This window comes from Macrobrachium nipponense, chromosome 24 (genome assembly GCF_015104395.2).
Source record: "Macrobrachium nipponense isolate FS-2020 chromosome 24, ASM1510439v2, whole genome shotgun sequence".
NCBI lineage: Eukaryota > Metazoa > Arthropoda > Malacostraca > Decapoda > Palaemonidae > Macrobrachium > Macrobrachium nipponense.
The window spans coordinates 21,638,396-21,659,064 of record NC_061091.1 but is presented as its reverse complement, the minus strand read 5'-3'; the positions used below and the strand labels follow the sequence as shown (position 1 = coordinate 21,659,064).

Here is a 20,669-nt window from a genome sequence, read left to right as displayed (position 1 = left end):
TGCAGAAGTCTGGGCCCAGAAAGACGCAGATGCCTGGACCCTGTCAATTTTGAGGAAGGGCTATCTAATCCCGTTCTCTTCGAGGCCTCCCTTGACGAATACCCCGAGGGAGTTGACGGCCAGATACAGGGACCCCATCATGAATCAAGCCCTCCGACTAGCGGTAGATCAGATGCTGGAAAAGGAGGCGATCGAACTAGTGGCAGATCATCTTTCGGCAGGCTTTTACAACCGCCTGTTCCTAGTTCCGAAATCCTCAGGGGGATGGAGACCGGTGTTGGATGTAAGCGCCCTGAACTTCTTCGTCGAAAAGAAGAAGTTCACGATGGAGACCACTGCCTCGGTGTTAGCAGCACTCCGTCCAGGGGACTGGATGGTGTGTCCTTGGACTTACAGGACGCTTACTTCCACGTACCAATCCATCCTTCCTCGAGGAAGTTTCTAAGATTCATGATGGGGGGAAGAATCTTCCAATTCAGGGCCCTGTGTTTTGGCCTCTCCACGGCCCCCCAAGTCTTTACGGCCATCATGAGGAATGTGGCACAATGGCTTCACCTAGAAGGGGTGAGGATTTCGCTCTATCTCGACGATTGGCTTATAAGGGCCAATTCCAGAGATCGTTGTCTGAAGGACTTGAAGAAAACCCTGGATTTGACTTATTCCTTAGGACTTCTGGTCAATCTGCAGAAGTCAAGTCTGATTCCCGCTCAAGAGTGCGTTTATCTGGGGATCCAGATGAACTCTCTGAGTTTTCGGGCTTTTCCGTCACAGGAGAGGATAGCCCGGGGACTCGAAAAGTAACAACCTTCTTAGGGAAAGAAGTATGCACAGTGAGGGAGTGGATGAGTCTGCTGGGACGCTCTCCTCACTGGAGCAATTTGTTTCCCTAGGAAGGTTACACCTGAGACCGCTCCAATTCTTTCTTCATCGGAATTGGAGTCGTCCTTCTCAGGATTGAAGTTCTCCCTGTCAATTACTCTTCAAATCAAGAAGGAGTTAGCATGGTGGGCGGATCCCGACAAGTTCTCGCAGGGACTGCCGCTTCAATCCCAGAACCCAGCCATGGTGTTGTTCTCCGATGCGTCGGAAACAGGTTGGGGGCGACTCTGGGAACCAAGGAGGTGTCAGGAACCTGGATGGGGGGAACCAGTCCTCCTGCACATCAACAGGAAAGAACTAATAGCCGTGTGGCTTGCTCTGAAGGAGTTCGAGTCAGATGTGACAGGAGCAGTTGTGCAAATAAACTCGGACAACACCACGGCTCTGGCATACATCAGGAAACAGGGGGGACGCATTCCTTCTCTCTGTACGAAACAGCAAGAGATCTTCTTCTGTGGACAGAAGAAAGGGGATAAAACTTCTCACCAGATTCGTACAGGGAGAAAGGAATGTAAGGGCAGATCTCCTCAGCAGGAAAGATCAGGTCCTTCCCACAGAGTGGACTCTGCACCAAGATGTTTGCCAGAGCCTTTGGAAGTTGTGGGGCAGGCCTCTCTTAGACCTGTTTGCAACTTCAAAGAACAAAAGACTGGATCTGTATTGCTCGCCCATCTCGGATCCAGGAGCAATAGGGATAGACGCTCTCCTACTCGATTGGAAAGGACTCGATGTATACGCGTTTCCCCCCTTCAAGATTCTGGGGTTGACTTTAAAAAAGTTCGCAGAGTCAGATTCCGCGAGGATGACTTTGATAGCTCCCTTTTGGCCAGCACAAGATTGGTTCACAGAGGTGCTGGAATGGCTAGTGGATTTTCCAAGATCGCTTCCTCTAAGGAGCGATCTACTCAGACAGCCCCACTTCGACAGGTACCACAAAAACCTCCCCGCTCTCAGTCTGACTGGCTTCAGACTGTCCAGAAACTGGTCAGAGCGAAAGGCTTTTCGTCAGCAGCTGCTAAGGCAATCGCTAGAGCGAGGAGGTCTTCCACCTTACGAGTGTACCAATCGAAGTGGGATGTCTTCAGAAGATGGTGCAAGAGGAATAACGTTTCCTCTTCCAGTACCTCTGTGAATCAAATTGCAGACTTCTTTTATTCTTAAGACAAGAATGTGGCTTAGTCGTTTCGACGATTAAAGGCTATCGTAGTATGTTGGGCTTGAATGTCTTCAGGCACAGGGGCCTCAACTTATCGGAAGATAAGGACCTACAGGACCTTATTAGGTCTTTTAATACAACGAAAATGCAGTATCCTAAGACACCTAGCTGGAATTTGGATGTAGTCCTTCAATTCCTTGGGTCCTCTAGGTTTGAACCCCCTAATTCAGCCTCATTCAGAGACCTTACCAGGAAGACTCTGTTTTTGATGGCTCTAGCTTCCGCCAGAAGAGTGAGTGAGCTTCAGGCGATTGATGGTAATGTGGGTTTTAAGGAGGACTCTCTCATTTGTGCTCTTTCCTTCCTGGTTTTCTTGCAAAGAATGAGAACCCATCAAGTCCATGGCCCAAGAACTTCGAGATTCGTGGGGTTATCTCTTTGGTAGGAGAAGAACCCGAGAGAACTCTTTGCCAGTGAGAATGGTGAAATACTACCTTAGAAGAAAAGAGCAACTGAAAGCCAACCGAGAGGTCCTGTGGTGTTCAGTAAAAGAGCCTACTCGTCCATTGTCGAAGAACGCATTGTCCTTCTTCTTGAGAAGCCTCATCAAAGAAGCACACGGATCCTGCAGAGAAGAACATCTTAGGCTTCTTAAAGTGAAAGCACACGAAGTAAGAGCCATAGCAACTTCTCTTGCTTTCAACAAGAATATGTCCGTGCGAAATCTGATGGAGACAACATTCTGGAGATGTCAGTCAGTGTTCGCGAACCACTACTTACGTGATGTGAGAATCACTTACGAAAAATGCTTCGCCTTGGGCCCGTACGTATCTGCGGATTCAGTGCTGGGGCAGGGAGCTGGAACTCATCCTGTTTAGTAGTATAAATTTTTCCCCCTTGTATTTGTTGTTGTTGGTTGCCTTAAAGAGGATGCATCTCTTTAGGTCGTAATACTAATCTTTAGTAGTTTGGTTAGGTGGTCTGATGAGTGTGGCTCCTTGCAGTAGTAGTGGTTAGGACCTGTTAAGATAGGGACGAACTCCCTTTAACAGGATCCGACTTGGATTCTACCACACAAAGGGATCACATATCCCAGTGGTAGATCCGAGAGTCTTTCAGCATCAGGTCACGTCCTAGCTGTAGCTCTCCAGGCAACGCAGACTCAGAGACAATATCAATGAAGTCTTCTGCCTGAACAGGTAAGAACCAAGGTTATTTATATCCTACAACATCAGTTGTTTCTTATCTCTCCTTATTACTTTAGCTGTCTCTTACCCTCCACCAAGGGTGCCAATCAGCTAAGTATATATCTGGCAGGGAAGTTCATGTACAAAAATGATATGTTAAACTACAATAAAGTTTTGTACATACTTACCTGGCAGATATATACGTCTAATGGCCCACCCAGCCTCCCCTCAGGAGACAGGTGAAAGAAAAAAATCTGGCTGGAGAGATAGATTGGTTCATACGCCCGCCACCCAGCGGCGGGTAAGGTAGACCACCTGACCTACCTGTCGCGTGTGCCGCGAGATTTGAAATTCTGTCGGAACGTCGGAGACTATAGCTAAGTATATATCTGCCAGGTAAGTATGTACAAAACTTTATTGTAGTTTAACAATATCATTTTTCTTTTGTTCCTGGAAGGCAATGAATCTGGTCATATATTATTGTGTTTCAACCCAGACAGCTGAGTTTTTAGATATTTGATTGACTATTCTCTCATGGGCTTGGACTGCCTTCCTTAAAACTCGTTCTTCTAGGAAGGGTGGTCAGGTGGGTTAAACTCCCAGCCAGTTTAGGGTATGTACTTGTACCTCCCTCCAAGTATAAGTCTATCCTATTTGTTAAGACCGAAGTTTCGTTCTGTGTATGAACAAATGACAAATTTTTAATCAATTTGTATTTATCATAGCTAACAAACCTGAGGTCTTAATGTTTACTGCCCACCTCTAGCCATCCCTCTCTCTTTTCCTGGGTTGGGGGAAAGACTTGACACATTACGGTGCTCTATGCCTGGTTGGTGACCAGCTTCCACCTCAAACATGCATGAGTTGCCAGATGCCACAGGTTCCTTGCTTTACAATCTCTGTTTTAAACCGGATTCCAGCTGGTGCAAGAATACTATCCTATTGTTAAGACATCAGGTTTGTTAGCCATGAAAACTACAAATTGATTAAAAATTTGTCACTTTTTAGGGGGCTCTGTTGTTATATTTTCCATTTTTCTTTTATTTCCCCTACTATTAAGTCAGTCTATCTGTTATTTTAAGTATGCCTTCTTTGATATAACGTTGAAAACATTTTATCTGATGTCTTTACTTCACATCATGACAGAGGCATTCTGCATTTCAGCATCTGTTCTCTTTAACATTTTGAGATTCTTACTTGCCTGCTTTGATGTATTTATCATCTTTAATCCATGGTTTTGGCAGAATTTGTTCTGCTTCCCTCTTTTATACCATATGTTCTAAAATCACCTGCATATTAGATGCCAAAAGATCTGCTGTACTGAACTTATCAGTCTTAGCCGAATTCCTTTTTCAGAGGTCCTGGTAAATGACAGGTTAGTCTTTTTATGAAAGCAGTTGAATCCATATAAAGGAAATTTTCCTCTTAACTTAGAAAAAATGTAAAGATAATACAGTATCCCTGTATCTATAGTTCTTTTCTTAAAGTGGCAGATTTGATTAAAGAATTTCTGCTGTAGTTTTGACAGTCACTTCTTTACATGAAGTACTTGTATTGCACTTTGAAATCCCACTATCCATCTGACTCCAAGACATGATCTGATCCATTTGGCCCCTAGCTGTAACTCCTTTCATTCCTATTTACTATACCTCTTTTCTTATTCTTTCTCCCATCTTACTTTTCACCATCTTAAGTCCTAGTGCTTGGCTTTTGGCCTAAATATTACTTTCTGACATTATGAGATCTTAATTTTCTACGATAAGGATGGTTATTATTATTCTGTACTTGTTATTGCCTATGAGGACTTGAATTCAGCATGCAGCCTCTAAGCCACATTTCAAGACTTGTGGACACCACATGAGTCGGTTATTTTTTATTAATATGAAATTTGTAGTGTAGCAGAGTTCAAGGACTTAAACAGCAGGGGATTAAGAAACCAAAGATGATATACAAAAAGTAAGAGAAGCAAGCAGTGCAAATAAGAATCTATGCTAACCGTCAGATTTCTTTAACACAATGTAATGAGCACCATTATTGAACTTCCCCAAAACTTTGGTGAAGTATAGTTTTGTGTGTACGTATATATTATACATTTACATCAGATCATTACAGTGTCTCTCTCTCTCTCTCTCTCTCTCTCTGTGTGTGGGTGTGTGTGTGTGTGTGTGTGTGTGTGTGTGTGTGTGTGTGTGTGTGTGTGTGTGTGTGTGTGTGGCGGGATCACAAGTAAAGCAAAGAAAGCAAGCTTGCTCCCCACAGTTACTTTAATCGTACCGGCTGACAAATTTACCCACAGCCACACTTTCCCCTTCATGTTACTAATTACCTGCAGGACAATTGGCTTACCAAAAACTACAGACAACTTCACACTCTTGTACTCACCACCAATGACTGACCTCAGGGCTATAACCTACACTGTGCTGTCCGCTGGATATAGGCTAGGCTAGTCAAGACTCAACCGCCGCCGAGAATCACAACACAAAACAACCAACTGAGAACTACAGTCATACAACAACTTAACAACATGACAAATTACTGCACAGACGAACACCAACAGCTCGAAACAACACGACAACCATACACAACTCAACCCAGCACAACAAACAGCCAATTCCAACACTGTCCCCAACCGCCAACTCACAGACACCAAAATGCACAACCAACCTCTTTCTTCACCACAACCAGACAGACACATGCACAAGAACTTTACAATACCAAAATCAATCAAATCACAATATCACTGACCCTCAATGGACAAAACCGCTGCCAAACCAACTGTTTGTTCATACGCGAACAAACCTTCGGTCTTAACAACAGGATAATTTCCAGCGCCTAGCTGGATCCGGTTAAAAAGCAGATGAAAGCAAGGAATCTTGTGATATCTGGCAACGCATGCGTAGATCGGGTGAAGAATGGTCGAAGACCATTCACCTACTACAAGGCGTCAGTCTTTTCTTTGACCGCCTGGGCGAGAGTTGTGTTTTCCTCTCTTGGCCTTTTCCCGGTTCATTGCCCGTTTCGTTTTTTTAGTTTGTACGACTCGACTTCACTGACTTCCTCACTTCTCATGACTCCCGTAACACACTACTGCCACTGATATGCTCGACGATTGCCACAACGCACACACTTACAACAAGCCTATATAGTAGTTAGAAAGTGACCCTCCTCTCTCTTTGCACTGAGGCTTGGTGAATGTTTGAAGTACAGTAAAGATTCAGGAGGGCGACTGCAACTACGTGTAGAGCTTTTCAGTCAAGATATTTTTATTAACAGTCATTCACCTTCATACACAGGCAGTCCCTGGCTGAATGGCCTTTGCTGCCCCAGTGCTTGGTGTTACACCTAAACTTTATAAAACCAACCAACCAACCAACCAATCCCTGGCTATCGGGGGTGAGGGGGGGTTCCTCTCTGGTTTTTTGGCACTAGAAAAGTGGCATAAAGCTGGATTGCTGAAAACTGGGGACTGCCTATCCAAGATACAAAAGCTCACATGATGTACTTCATACACAGGTCTGAATCTAATCATGGCGTGGAATTTGTTGTTAAATCTTCTGATGAAAGTTATCTGTTTTCATTACCCAATAATGCATCTGTTTTCATTGTAGAATTGTCTGCAATATGGTTAGTACTTATAGTTTGAAATTTTTTGTTTTTAGTAATTAAAAGTGCTCTATAATCCCCTCAGGATTATTTTCTAGAAAATCCTCATGTTGAACAAATTATGTTGTCATTCCACAAATGTGAAGCTGGTCTAAATATATATATTGAAATATACTGGGTCCCTGTCCATGTAGGTATTAAAGAAAATGAGGATGCTGATAAGTCAGCCAAAGCTGCTATTACCATGAACTAATAATCCTGCTCATGCTAGTGGGAGTTGGTCACACTTATCTCATATGAGGGTATTTGCGAAATACTAACCCATAAAACCCAGTCCTTGAATGTAGAGAATGTAGTTTAAAATGGGCAGTCAAACATATCTTTAGTGGTTGACTAGTCTACCATCAGCGATGTACATTAAGTACTATTGGGACACAAATACAGTCATGCCCCTACATACAAAAATCCCTACGTACAAAAAATCCAGGTTACGAAGGCAAAGACGAAGATTTTGTTGCTTCTGTGGACGAAAATAATTCAGGTTGCAAAAGGGTGTATGTGCTGTAAAGTCCGAGATTTGCCCAGGCCGTCGAGAACAATTTTAAAACTAGCGCGCCGCCAACTCAGTAGACTCACTACCATCCTCCCGCTCTCCCGTTGGTTCTTGATGCTAGTCACTGCCGTAAGATCCTGCTGTCCTATTGGTCAGCATCTGTCCCATCATGCCTCTATGTAAAGGTATTCCTTGACCATTTCGTCGCGGCAGCGTTATCGTAAACACCTAGAATTCATTCGTTCACATAGAATTGTTTGTTAACGTAAATTTGTGTTAGTGATTTCGCTTTGTTGTACTGTAAGTTACTTTATCGTGTTGTGTGTGAACTTAATTACTTACATTATTAGCCATGGGTCCCAAGAATGTTGCTGAAGTTCATGGAAAGAAGAGGATGCTTTCTATGGAGACGAAGATGGAGATAATCAAGAAGTGTTAATGTTTTCTGCCATTTGTTAATGTGTTTCGTAAAGTTTAGTGTTGATGTTTTCTGCCATTTTTTAATATTTCGTAAAGTTAAATGTTCATGTTTTCTGCCATTTGGCCTCCTCCTCTGTCACCACTTTCGGACATCGCCTCACTCGAAAGGTAAGGTTCCACATTTTACTACTTACATATGTACTTGTACGTACAGGATTTCTTGTACTCTGTACACTAATACACTATTTACAGGTACAGTCACAGTTAGGTTAGGTATTGAATGGTCCAAATTGTTGTATTTTATTGTTTATTGGTCAATTTAGCTTTATTATAAAATTTACTGTGGTGTTTTTGTAGGGCTTGGAACGAATTAGGCAGTTTACATGTAAAACGTAGTTCTAGATACAGAAAAATCTGGTTACGAAGCCCGCCTTGGAACAGATTAATTTCGTAATCTGAGGCACTACTGTATATCTATGAAAGAAAGTTTATCAGAATCATCAGCATTTTCATTTTATTCAATCATGAAATTTGAAAGGGGTTGTGATATATTAAATACAATTGATATCTATCAAGAATAAATCCTTTGGGCCATCCCTATGAGAGTTAAGGATGTGAATAATGATACTGTAATAAGTGGTGATGCAGTGCCAGAAAACAGAACTTTAAACACCTCAGATCACTTTTGAATTATTAGTGACTACTGTACTACTGTCAGTAATACAGTACATAAGATTATATAGTAGTACATACACCTTGCTGTTTTCTGCATACGAGATGTAGATAAAATCCTGAGTAACACATCCCAGTATCAGTAATATTGTGGTTATTATGAAGGGGGTAGGGGGCGAGGTTCAATACAGTTACATAGGTTATGCAGTTTTAAGTGTCATGGCTGTAACCTTTATCACTCCTCCAGTGATAGCTGTTCCTCCAGACATGTTTCCAAATTTCTAAGAGTTGTGGCCTTAGTGAATCCTCCTAGGTGGTATTTTCAAGGAATTGAGGAACCTATTATTTTCCCTCTATGAACCTGTACATAAATTATCTATATAGAGTTTAACTAGAAAAACTATTTTCCTTCTAGGTAGTATATTCAGTCTTGAGGTTTGCCTGACCTAGTTCGCCTGTTTATGATTATTATCTACCAACATGGCATTGTTTTGATTAGAACAACAATGGTAAAATGAGAGGCTTGTGTTTATGAAACTGAGAAAATATTTAATTCAAAGGAGTTCTTTTAATGTGTATGAAGCTTCTGCTTATTTACTACATGTTTTGTAAGATGAAGAGCCCAGATTGATTAAGTTTTGTCTGCTGTTGTATGGGAAAAAAAGAAAAAACTTATCCTGTACTGTATTGTTAAAACAAATGCCTTCCTGCTTTTGAATAGGGAAAGTTTGAAAGGATATAGGAATTATTATGGAAAAAAGATTTGATAGATTATTAATATTAAATAACTGCTTCGCTTAGTTGCAGGAACTATTGAAAATATGTATTTGGTAGGTAACTTTTGATATACAATTTATAAGTAGCTTTGCTGCATATGTCAAATGATTCATCATAAAGCTGCAACTGTAGTGTGCCATTTTGTTTACAGGTTCAAGAGCTTTTAGAGGAGTACCAAATTGACGGACAACACAAGTGCAAAACATGTGGTGAAATCATAGCACGCAAGGCAGATTTTTTAGTGCATTGTGATTCACATAAAGACTTTATGCCTTGGGAATGCACCATGTGTGGAACACGCTTCAAAATTAGGGGCTCTCTAAAGGAACATTTAAGATATACTCACATGAAAGGGCGTGTTCCGTGTTTGAAGTGCAACAAAGTGTTTCCTACGTCAACCTTGCTGAGACAACACGTAAAGGTAAGGTGTTGAGTTATTTGTGTATTTCCTCTAGCACAGTTTTTCATCACATCACTTTTGTATTTTATATTGTATTGAACACTTGTTCTTTATAAGGTAATTGTATTGATTTTAGTATTTTCAAGAGAGTAAAATCATCCTTGTTAAAGAAAATTTGCATGAAAACTATTTGGGTATTTTGAAATGTCACATAACTATTAAGTACTATTGCATATCACTGGTAAGTTAATTGTTTCTGCTCTGGTAGATTTTGATGTCCATTTCTACAGACTGTAAAGGGTTCTGATTAGGTTCTTAATATTAATAAACATTACCTTAATATAATTTATCTAGCCCTAAATCCCCAAAAACCGCACCAAAATTTACCACATTGGCAACCCTGTTACCTCCTATTCTGTCCGCCAGTTGGCAACACTGTCGTTGGCAGATACGAAAACCTTCCCTCAAATCAGTTGTTAACGAGCGCCCGTGTTGTTTACATCACGGCCGCTCTTTATAAATTTCCTTAAACATTTTTGTGCCTTTAAAGCTTTCATTATTTGTTAAATGAAACTTTATATGAATTACCACTCACGCATTACATCACGAAATAGTGAATTAACTTTGATTTCTGTTGTGGTTCTTATCTTAAATTACGAACTTTTGCGCGACCCGGAACTACTGACCTGTCCAATTCTACAATGGATTACCAAGAAATTACGATGCTTCCTTCTGCCAGCAACATCAGGAACTGCCCGGTTTGTGGGACAAGGATGAGTAGCAGGGAGGGGCCTTTCTGACAGCACACATAAATCGATCGTCGCGGATATGTAGTAGCTCCCTACTTTGTTTGTTGTTGTTTTGGTATCGCCGCCATATTGGTTTTGGTGTTCTTCCGCCGATTTCGGTCGGCGGTCGAGTGGGCCCGCTAATCTGTAAGTGCTCCGCAGGGAGTATGAACCCCATGACATTTGTAGTTCTTGTCGTGGACAGGTTTGTGACTTGACTTCTCGTTGTGACGTATGTAAGCCCTGGTCTGACGAGGATATGACTGCTTATATGAAACGCCAAACAATCTTGCAGCGTAAAAGATCGGTTAAGGAGAAAAAGAAATCGATTGCTAAAACTGTATCTAACGAATTCTTTGACTTGGGCGCTCATGATTCTGGCTCTTCGGTTTCGGTATCGTACGACTCCGATTCCGAATTAATTGATGCTTTGCCCCCTGTACAACCGGTAATTAGTGAAGTTAGTTCTGATGTAGATTCGAAGATTTTGGCAATGGAAACTACCTGGAAACAGAATTTTAAGAAATTACAGCTTAGTCTAGATAGAGATATTTCTGCTAAGTTTAACAATCTGTCAGAGAATTTTCAAGAAGCCTTTACTAGAATGTCTAACACACTTTTAGATTCATTTTCAGCTCCTCGTCAGGTACCCGTCGACAGCACCATGGGTAACGGTGCGACAGATACCCCGGCTTGTGAACCCCGTCGTGGCGAAGGCCTAGGGGGGATCCGGTCCGGGCAGGTGCCTAACGAATCTTTACCCAACGTGTCCCCTGTTAGTCCCGTAACAGTGCCAAAGGGCGCTTATTTAGGAGAAGGGGGGAGGGATATTAGTGTCAGACCTAAGATAGCTAGTCGTCAGGATTTTACTTCAGAGGAAGTTTCTAAGTTAGGATCTGACGATGATGATGATGATGACGCGGATTCGTGTGATATTGATGTTTTCCTCGAATGGATGTCATGATGTAGAATTCAAGAAACTTTTTGATTTAATTTTGAGTTTTCTTCCTCAGGCGAGGCCTAAAGAGCAGAAGCAGCCTCCGCCTCGTTGTATTACAGAAGGGATTTTTCTTGACGGTCCTTCCCGGTCACGGGAATTTTAAGTTTTCCCTTTGCCCAGAGGTTCGCGAGAGTGAGGACGGACGTTGCCGCTAAACTTTCGAAGGTGATCGGTGAAGGGAAGAGGAAGCTCTCTTCTCTTCTACGACACCGGAGAGGAGTTTACCAGGTGGCGGATGATGCTTCATTCTCTCGACCCCCCAAGCCAAATCCTGATTTTGTCCGACTTTCAAGTCAACCCTTGCCTTCTAAGGCTTCGGTCTCTGTCTCAATTGAAGATTTTATTGCTATGGAGGCTGTTATGAGCTCCTTACAAGAAGCTCAATCCTTCAATATGTGGGTCCTCGGAGGGCTTTTAATGTATATCAAGGACTCCGGGTTTGTTCCTCCTGATGCTCCTCTTTTTGAGAAATTCTGCTCATCCATTTCAATCGCTTCTGTACATCAGAACGAGCTTGCTGCTTCAATGCAGGCCTTTCTTGTTTCTCTAAGGCGTAACCTGTATTTGTCGCAGTTACCCTCCTCTGTATCGGAGATTCAGAGAACCCGTCTGTTGTCCTCTTCTCCTTTTGGCGATTTCCTTTTCGATATTTCTGTGCTTTCTGAGGTTTTGAAGGAACATCAAGGTGATGCCTCTTCCCAAGCTCACTGGGCCTTATCAAGAGCTTTTTCCTCTGGTCTTCCTCCCATTCCTTCAAGGAGTAAGCGTAAGTTTAGGACCAGATCTGTACCTTCTGCTCCAGCCCAACAACCTCCTTCTGGCTCTTTTTTTCCAGAGTACATCTCAGGTTGCTGGTGCCTCTTCTTCATCCTCTGGTGCTCACCCTTTGAAACGCGGGAGAGGTTCTTGGCGTGGCTCCAAGGGCAGAGAAAGAGCTCAACCTCCAGGAGGACCTTCTTCTTCTTCTTCTTCTTCTTCCTTGTCTCTGCGTAAGAATTTTCGGAAGTAGGAGTCATCACCTCGCCTGGAGACCGCAGTAGGAGCTTGTCTCTCCCACCATTGGTCAGCTTGGCAGGGGAGAGCGGTGGATGCTTGGGTGGTGGAGGTCCTGAAGGAAGGTTACGAGATCCCTTTTGTTTCCAGACCTCCACTTTCCAATCGTCCTCTCGAGTTCAGCAGTTATTCCCCTCACTCAATCAGGGGTCAAGCCTTGGAGAAGGAGCTTTCGGCCCTCTTGGAGAAGGATGCCATAGAGCGAGCTCCTCCTTCTCCCGGGTTTTACTCTCGGATGTTTGTAGTTCTAAAGGCCTCGGGTGCCTGGCGCCCATCATAGATCTTTCGGTTTTGAACAGGTTCATTCTAAAGTCCAAGTTCAGGATGGAGACGGTCCAGACTGTTCTTTCATCCGTCAGGAGGGGGGACTGGATGATTTCCATCGATCTGCAGGATGCTTATCTGCAAATCCCCATCCATCCAAGAAGCAGACCTTACCTTCGGTTTTTCACGGACTCGGGAGTTTTCCAGTTCAAGACCCTTTGTTTCGGCCTCACCACTGCTCCACAGGTCTTTTCTCGGGTGATGGCTCCTGTTTCAGCTATTCTGCATCAGTTAAATGTAAGGATGCTTCGGTATCTGGACGATTGGCTAGTCCAGGCCGAATCTCTAGAGAAATGTCTCCGGTCGAGGGAGATAGTTCTGTCTCTTTGTGTCGAGTTGGGCATTCGTGTCAACTTCGACAAGTCCAATCTAATCCCTTGCCAGATCATGACTTATCTGGGGATTGTTTGAATTCCCAGATTTTGAGGGCTTCTCCCGCTCAGAAACGGATAGACAAGCTTCTGAGTCTGATCGAAGAATTTTTGTCCTCCGTAACGCAGCCAGTTTCTCTTTGGAGGTCTCTCCTGGGCCATTTGTCATCCCTCATCCAACTGGTTCCCGGAGGTCGTCCTCAGAATGAGGTCCCTTCAGTCGACACTTCGCCAGTCATGGGATTTCGTGTCCGAGGACACGATAGTCGCCTCTTCTCCACAATGTCGGAAGGATCTCCGTTGGTGGATGCAAGTTCACCGCCTCAAGTCAGGGACATCTCTTCTTTCGGTTCCTCCGGACCTAATGTTTTGGTCAGACGCCTCGGATCAAGGTTGGGGCGCACACCTGGGCTCCGAAGCCGCTTCGGGCCTTTGGTTAGAGGAGAGAGGAGCATGTCAATAAATTGGAGGGAACTGAGGGCAGTGTACCTAGGCCTTCTTTCATTTCAGGAAAACAACTGTTGGAGTCGGTTGTCGCGATCTTTGTCGACAACACCACAGCAGTCTCGTACTTGAGAAACCAAGGCGGCACACAGTCGGATCTTCTCACTCAAGAAGCCCGATCAATCCTGTGTTGGGCAGAAGACAGGGGGATTACGTTGGTCCCTCAGTTTATCCTGGGCCATCACACGTCTTAGCAGACACCTTGTCGAGACCGAACGAAGTTCAAGGGTCGGAGTGGACACTTTGCCAGGAAGTCTTCGACAGCCTCAGGAAGAAATGGCCTGTCACAGTCGATCTGTTTGCCACCCCACTGAATTTTCGGTGCCAGATATTCTTCGCCCCTTACCAGACTCCTCAGAGTGCCGGGACAGACTCTCTTTTGCAGGACTGGGAGGGACTTCAAGCCTATGCTTTTCCTCCGTTCTCTCTGGTGAGGTCAGTCCTCAACAAAGTGAGGGCAACCAAGCGTCTGGATCTCACCTTGATCGCCCTTCCCCCTTGGCCACAGAAGGGAGTGGTTTCCCGACCTTCTGGAAGCACTGGTGGAACCCCCATTCGCCTGCCAGAGAGACCAGATCTTCTCAAACAACCCCATTTTCATCGGTTCCATCAGAGGCTCCACTGCTTCATCTTCATGCCTGGAGACTGTCAGGAGGTTCTCCAAGCACGAAGGGTTCTCCTCCAGAGTGGCGCGACAGTTGGCTCTTGCCAGGCGGCAATCAACCAGAGTAAATTATCAGGCTAAATGGTCGGTTTACAGACGTTGGTGTAAGTCTCAAGGACATTCAATTTCTAGACCTTCCTTACCGAAAGTAGCGGAGTTTTTAGTTCATTTACATCATGACAGGGCCCTGTCACCTTCGTGCATTAAGGGTTATAGGTCTATGCTTTCCTATGTTTTTAAGGCAAGGCTTCCTGAGATCTCTTCATCTTATGTCATTAGAGATTTACTTCGATCTTTTTCCCTATCTCGACCCAGGCCGCAGTGTTCGCCTCCGACATGGGACGTTAACAAAGTCCTTCAAGCCTTAAGGTTCCCTCCGTTTGAGCCTCTGAATTCTGCCAAATTTAGGGACCTCTCTTCTAAGACACTCTTCCTTGTCTCACTGGCTACAGCCAAGAGGGTGGGTGAACTGCAAGCACTCTCTTTTCTGGTTGCCAGATCTGGACAAGACATGATTTTGTCATACCTTCCTGAATTTGTCGCAAAGACTGAATCGTCTGATAATCCCATTCCCAGGTCTTTCGTACTGAAGTCGCTGGTCGACTTTGTTGGTAATTTAAATGAGGAATTAGTTCTTTGCCCTGTTAGGGCGCTCTCATGTTATTTACGCCGCACGAAGGACATTCAGGGTCGTCCCCGTCATCTGTTTGTTTCACCCCAAAATGTCAAGAGACCTATTTCAAAGAATGGTGTATCCTTTTTTCTCAGAGATCTGATCGTTAAAACTGGTGGTTCGGCTGCTGGGGAAGACCAGACGCCGAGAGCACACAGTATTAGAGCAGTTGCTACATCAGTAGCTTTTATGAAGAACGTCTCAGTCGCCAAGGTGCTTGAGGCGGCGACTTGGCGTTCTAATTCTGTTTTTGCCTCTTTTTACTTGAGGGATATTTCTCTAGTTCTAGGCGACCTTCGTTCTTTGGGCCCGTTGGTGATGGCAGGACAGGTCGTCAGACAGGAGAATTAGGTAGTCTTCCTGTTTTACGTTTGGTTGCTACCTGTATATTATTCATTAATTTTTGTTTTGTTGTATATATTTTTTGTTTTTGTATTATAACCCATGGCAGTTTTTGACGTAGTTATAATGGGAATTAGGCAGTTTGGTATTTAGGTGTTTTTGATGACAAGGACTGACTGCTTGGCAACTCATGCTGCTTCCATTTTCAGTGTGAAATGGTTCCAGCCACTGGGTTGTCGGCACTGGCGACTACGCTTCTCCCAGAGTCGATGCTGACCTAGGACTAGCCACTGGTTCGCTTGTCCTGACGACTCCTGCTTCTTCCACTGTCCTGGACAGGGAATTAGTCGATGGATCGTCTGCTGTCATCTGGTGACTCGCTCACCATCTACTTTTTGTCTCACCTGTCTTCTCAGAGTCAGACACTCGTGGAGATCAGGCGACATTTAGTAGCCCTGAGTTTCTTGTTGACGAAGTCGGTTGCGTTGATACACCCCCGATGATCGTGTAACATGAGACCAGGTTGGACTGTCAGGCATTCGTCCTTCGGGACTGAATCGCCTTTTTGCTCCGCGCTCCTTTCTCTTGGCACCAGAAAGCTCGAGTTAGGAGTTGCTCATGAGCCGATTCGTTGCTGGCGACTTCGGGTTGCGTTGATACACCCCCAAGGTTTGCTTAGCTTTGAATCGCCCAGACAGTCCAGACACTCATCCTTTAGGGAAAGAATAGTGCTTGATAGTCTTCAGGGTGCAGCCTTGCTGTCCGCAATTCGTCTGACTGGTCACCTGGTCGGTCACCTGACTTTAGTACAGACGGACTGACTATGCACTTACTCCTTGTCCTGTGCTACCGCAGTTGGTGGCATTATGGTAGGAGACTTTGAGTTGTTAGTATCTTTGACCTTGGGTTGAGTTTTGACTGCCTATGATATATATTTCTTTGTTTGTTTTCTCCTATTCTGTCCGAAGGGGAAATTGTATTCAGATTCCCTCCTCCTTTTCAATGTGGTTAATCGGGCTAGATAAATTATATTAAGGTAATGTTTATTAATATGGAATTTTTATTCTAAAATTAATATTAATAATACTTACCTGTATAATTTATCTAGTCCCACCCATCCTACCCCACGATCTGCCTATCACAACTGATTTGAGGGAAGGTTTTCGTATCTGCCAACGACAGGGTTGCCAACTGGCGGACAGAATAGGAGGTAACAGGGTTGCCAATGTGGTAAATTTTGGTGCGGTTTTTGGGGATTTAGGGCTAGATAAATTATACAGGTAAGTATTATTAATATTAATTTTAGAATAAAAATTCCATTTTGTATTAATATTATGCATTTTTAATGCCATAAAAAAAGTGTGAAAAATGGTATTATATACTTTGGAGAACTCATGCTTTCTGAAAAAGACACAGATTGTTTAGTAATTATGCTAGATGAATTTAGAGTATGTATGTATTGTAAGTCACCTGATTATTCTGTAGTGTAGACACCCTGCTTTGGGGTTTATTAAGACTCTCTCTCTCTCTCTCTCTCTCTCCTCTCTCTCTCTCCTCTCTCTCTCTCTCTCTCTCGTCTCTCTCTCTCTCTCTCTCTCTCTCTCTCTCTCTCTCTCTCTCTCTCTCTCTCGGTATGGAATATGAAAACGAAAATCCTTGCAAGTTCTTTATGTGGTAACAATGTACAATCCTCGTTGGGCATTTTATTTTCATAGAAACAAACATCAATAGTTGGCTTTACATCAATGATAAGCTTAATAGTCAAGGAAAGCTGAGAATCAATATACATAATAGACATACCATAAATTCATACTTACCACGTTCATTGTCTGAATGAAAAGTACATTACTTTAAAAACTTTTCTAACAAACAAGGTGATTATAATATATGATAGTTCCCGTAAATGTGTCAGTGGCAGGTTCTTCCTTAGATTGGAATGTTTGGTGTATTTCAAGTGGAGTGGGGAAAGATGAATATGGTTTAAAATATTATGTTTGTGTGATTTCTGGTCATTGTGGATGAAGATAGTGGATGCAAAGTTAGAAGAGTACATAATTTTTTTGTCCTCCATTTTCATAATCTATGACATTTGGTCCAAACCCTTCTTGTAGATGATATCCTTATATATACTGTTCTGACAGTCTTCAGAAGCTTTCTTTGGTGGATTCTTCCTCTGCAGGGAGGTTAGCATAGAGGCCAGTTTTCATGCAGTGTGAGGCAGCCCTGTAAGATAGGGTACATTGTGGTTCTTGTGTCTAAGAAGTCATGGAGCTTTTCACCAGATACTTTTTTTCTCCTTGGAATACGTTCTAGTAAAAGATTACTATACTTACAAAAGTAATTCAAGAGTTTAAATCAACTCTGGGAAAAAAGTTGTTAGTCAAAGCTTCTTGTGTTTTCCTTTAAAATCAAGTATATTGTGACTCAAACAATTGGTAAAATGCCAGGGAAGCCCACAAACACAAGGTTGAAGTTCTCAGTCTGTGTGTTTGAGGATTTTCAAACATTGTGCAATTATTAGTAAAAACATTTGACCAGACCATAGATTTGCAATTATTAGTAAAAACATTTGACCAGACCATAGATTTTTTTCTTTTGTGTTTTTACCTTTTTCAGTTAATTGTTTGTTGGATTAACCCTCAATGGACGGGCATATAAAATTTAGGAATAGGAGAGCAAAACTCAAAAATACTAAAGACTAAAATTGCGAACAGACTAACGTAGATTATGGGCAAAGGCAAATAACACCAAAGGTGTAAAGATAAACTTACTAAAAATCTGAGAAGAGAAAAATAAGACCAGTGAAGGACCTGATTTTACGTACAATTTGGAACATGGACAGATTTTAACATGTTCATATTTATTAGTGGTTCTCCTAGCTAATCATCTTAGATGTGCATAATTCCCATTTTTCTAAATATCAACTCAATTTATGATTAAATAAGGTTGCTTGTTAGCCGTCAGTCCTTAACTCTTAATGGACAGGGCATCATCATATGAGTACTTGTGATAGGAGGAAAGATGTTCAAATCACTTCAATGATCCATAAATGACTAATGCAACTGCAATAGCTCAACACAGGACAGAGGGCAGTCAGTATGCTTTGAGACTTGTTGGGGGAATGTGTTCCCCCTCACTGTCCCATGACATCTTTTTATTTGTTCATAAATATACAGTGATTGCTGTTGGTTTTAGTTATCTTTTATGAAAGAATGTCAGTTATAATTGTAATTTTGCGAAGTGCAAAGAAATAGAACAAACATGTATACCTCACAAAAAGTTAATGCATCTCCCCATCTCAGTAAATCTGGTAAATAATTTACAATAAATATGGTCAGAATTTGGTACTAAATTTAGTTCTTATCTGTTATGATATTGTGTGAGCTGTAATTTATAATTTTACAAAAGAAAATTAAATTAATTATTAGAAAAGAAATGTAAAGTGGAACCTTGGTTTTCATACAAAATCTGTTCCAGGGCTTCCAACGATATCCGAAACGTACAAAAGCCGAAGCAATAATTCTCATAAGGAATTATGTAAATAGTATTCTTCAATGATATCTGGAATGTATGAAAACTGAAGCAATAATTCCCATAAGGAATAATATAAATAGTATTAATGCATTCCAGACCCCCCAAAATTTTTAAAAAAATTACATTTTACAGGAAATAAACACAGTTTTATATACAGAAAACAATGAGAAATAAATATAAGTTAGTAATGAAATGAATGATGAATATTTAACATCACTCTTACCTTTATGGAAGACTTGTTAGCATATGGAAGATGGAGAGGAGGGGGAGGGAGGAGGAGAGGTTACTGTTTGGAAGGGGAATCCCCTTCCAGAAGGACTTCAGGTATCATGAACCTATCTGGGGTTACATTCTACGTTTTTTAATGGCACTGTCTGAGGTTACTTTCTCACCGTTTTTACTGGCACTAAGACCAGCTTGAGCATCACTGTACCCCTGCCAAATAACAAAACTGTCCAGAGACATTTATTGCTGACGTCTTCAATATCTGCCTAAAAAGGTACAAAGCGTTGTCATTAAACATGTTCGAGACACAGATTGCAACATCTGTTAATATGGTGTCTCAACAAAATTATTTTTATCACTCCACTTGGAAACATTTCTTTAATCACTGAAGTAGATGCAGTTTCCCCCCTCTCTTCCTCCTCCTCGGATTCCTCATCTGCTGTCTGTTGCTGTTCCTGCTGAAGGTTTTGCAGCTCCCCAGTGGTTAGCTCTTCCCTGTGGGCATCCACTAACTCTTCCATATCTTCGCCACTCACATCCAAGCCCATGGACTTCCCCAGAGACTCCACAACAGGCATAGGGTCATTGGGGTCAGCCTCAAACCCTTTGAAATCCTTATCGAGGTAATACTCTGGCTACAATTTTCTCCAAGCAGAGGTCATTGTCCTGGAAGCCACTCCCTGCCAAGCCTTATCTATAAGACTTATGCAATTAAAGGTATTGAAGTGATCCTTCCAGAACTCTCAAAGGGTCAATTTAGTATCTGAGGTCACTTCAAAGCACCTTTGGAACATTGCCTTTGTGTACTATTTCTTGAAGTTCGAGATGGTTTGCTGGTCTATGGACTATATGAGAGGAGTGGTATTAGAGGGCAAGAACTTGACGGCGATAAATTTAAATTCTTCGTCTTAACAGCTGGTCTTCCAAGCCAGGAGGATGTGCAGGAGCACCGTCCATTACCAGGAGGACTTGAGTTTTATATATAATATATATATTATATATTATATCTATATATATAGATATATATATATATATATATATATATATATATATATATATAACAGGCTGCCCTCGGTTAGCGGCAGGGGTTCCGTTCCTGGCCACCGACGCCAAGTGATTTTCGACGCTGAGCGATTTTAAAGCCTACGGCCGCCGCACACCTTCTTTCGAAACTCTAGACCAGTCAAAGGCGCCGTAATCCCACAACGGCGCAATAAGTAAAATTATATTTATGCAGTATAGTACTATAGAATTTACTGTACAGTACATGTGGGTGTCTAGAGTATGTAAAGATATAATAAAGTTTATACAGTGTACAGGTAGCTGTAGTGTTAAGGTTACGATCATTAGTCTTACGATAGTTCGATTTTATGAGAGATCAAATTACAATGGCCTAACTTTATCCATCTTCTAGTTACATAAGTTCAATAACAGCAAAAGAGAATGATGAAAGTATGGTTTTAACGTTATACTCGTTGCGTGCGTGAATGTGTACAGCCATGAACAACCGAACGAGAAACGATTTTTTTTTTTTCTAAGTACAA

The 20,669-nt window shown here is 42.3% G+C and overlaps 1 protein-coding gene across 1 annotated transcript in view; it reads left to right on the top strand.

Moving 5' to 3' along the window:
- The window catches only part of LOC135202474 (AF4/FMR2 family member lilli-like), a 101,477-nt gene that overhangs the window by 36,983 nt on the left and 43,825 nt on the right, over positions 1-20,669 (top strand). Inside the window, 1 exon segment of the mRNA XM_064231887.1 lies at positions 9,399-9,668. Coding sequence (XP_064087957.1) covers positions 9,399-9,668 — 270 coding nt within the window.